The 1,347-nt window shown below is 53.5% G+C and overlaps 1 protein-coding gene across 1 annotated transcript in view; it reads right to left on the reverse strand.

Moving 5' to 3' along the window:
• Positions 1–536: 536 nt before the first annotated feature.
• VCP (valosin containing protein) overlaps positions 537–1,347 on the reverse strand; it is a 27,545-nt gene continuing 26,734 nt past the window's right edge. The window contains exon 17 of the mRNA XM_019531886.1: positions 537–978. Within this exon, the coding sequence (XP_019387431.1) occupies positions 873–978 (106 nt within the window). The 3' untranslated portion in view covers positions 537–872. The remainder of the gene's footprint in view (positions 979–1,347) is intronic.

The following is a 1,347-nucleotide window of genomic DNA, read 5'->3' on the forward strand; positions in this document are numbered from 1 at the left end:
TGTGGCAGAAGGAAGACAGATGAAGGCTCTCTCCTTTGTTCCCTTCCCTCTTGCACTTGCCCAGCTGAATGCCCAGACAGCTTGGCCCAGGCTTACCAAACCCCACAGCAGGAGTCAAAGCTACGTGCCTGGTGCCAAAGAGACTCACCTCTCAAGCAGGCCGAGGGCTCAGCAGTAGGCAGAGGGGACATGAGCCACCACACAGAGAAGTATTCAAAGAGCTAAGGAACATGAAGCCCCTTAGCCAGAACTGGAGAATGAGCGCACAGTGCCTACCACTGCTGGAAGCAGACTGTCTAGGCTTCCACTGCCAAGGTACCAAGGGGGCTGGGCTAGCACAGCTGGGTGCAGGTTAGTCCCTGTTCAGACAAGACAAATGAGATACGATAAAAATGACCAGCTCCTCCCCAGGGAAGCAGAGACAGACAGTTCTCCCCTGCCCAGCCCAGCTAGTGTGTCACAGGGGTTTGCCAGTGCTCGAGTGGGCTGGGCTGGGCTGGGACAACGCCACACAAAGGAAGTGGCTGGGGCGGGGGAGAATTTTCTGGGATTTTTATTCTTTTTTTATTCTTTTTGTGGGTTTATACAGGCTAGCGTTGTACCCATTGCTAAAGCTGCTGATTCTGCCACGTACACTAGAACAGAAATTTCTCAGAAATTAAGTCAGTTCCCCTCCTCATTAATTCACTGCCTGCCTCCCAAACCAACACTGGTTTGCATCGCATCCTGCTCGCAACACGCACCTCCCCTGTGCAACGTCTGACCGCAGCTACTGTTCTGACTGAGGAATGAAGAAGCCGAGAGTCCATTGAACGGTGGATTTCCCTGTACAACGTGGCCTGGTTGGGGTTTGGTCCACGAAGGACAGCGCATTACCCGTAGAGGTCATCATCGTTGTCTTCGCTGTACACATTGCCGCCGCTGCCACCTCCCGTGCCTTGGCTTGGGCCAGCACCTCCCTGGTTACCGGATGGGAACCTACCAGGGAGGAAGAGAAGAGACTGCTTAGGTTTTTCCTAGAAGCACAGCCCTTACCCTCTACCCAAATCCTAGACTTCGAGCCACAGAACATTACAGTGCCAGCAAGCAAGAGAGACTTGCGCTGCTGCTGATCCTGCCTGCCTCAAGAGCAGAGTCCTGTAACAGTGTTATCCCAAACAAGCCCCCAGCACAGCCCCTGCCACTGAAAACACAGCCCAGCCTGCCATGGGTACAGTTTAACAGGGCAGGGCCTAGCACGGGGAACAAGACCACTGTAACCAGATTCAATGGTGAGGGGAGACAGGTAGAACAGAATCATAGTTTCATAGTAGCTAGAGTCGGAAGGGACCTAGGTAGATCATCTAG

Source organism: Crocodylus porosus, unplaced genomic scaffold, assembly GCF_001723895.1.
Source record: "Crocodylus porosus isolate Cpor-Errol unplaced genomic scaffold, CroPor_comp1, whole genome shotgun sequence".
In the NCBI taxonomy this organism is placed as follows: domain Eukaryota; kingdom Metazoa; phylum Chordata; order Crocodylia; family Crocodylidae; genus Crocodylus; species Crocodylus porosus.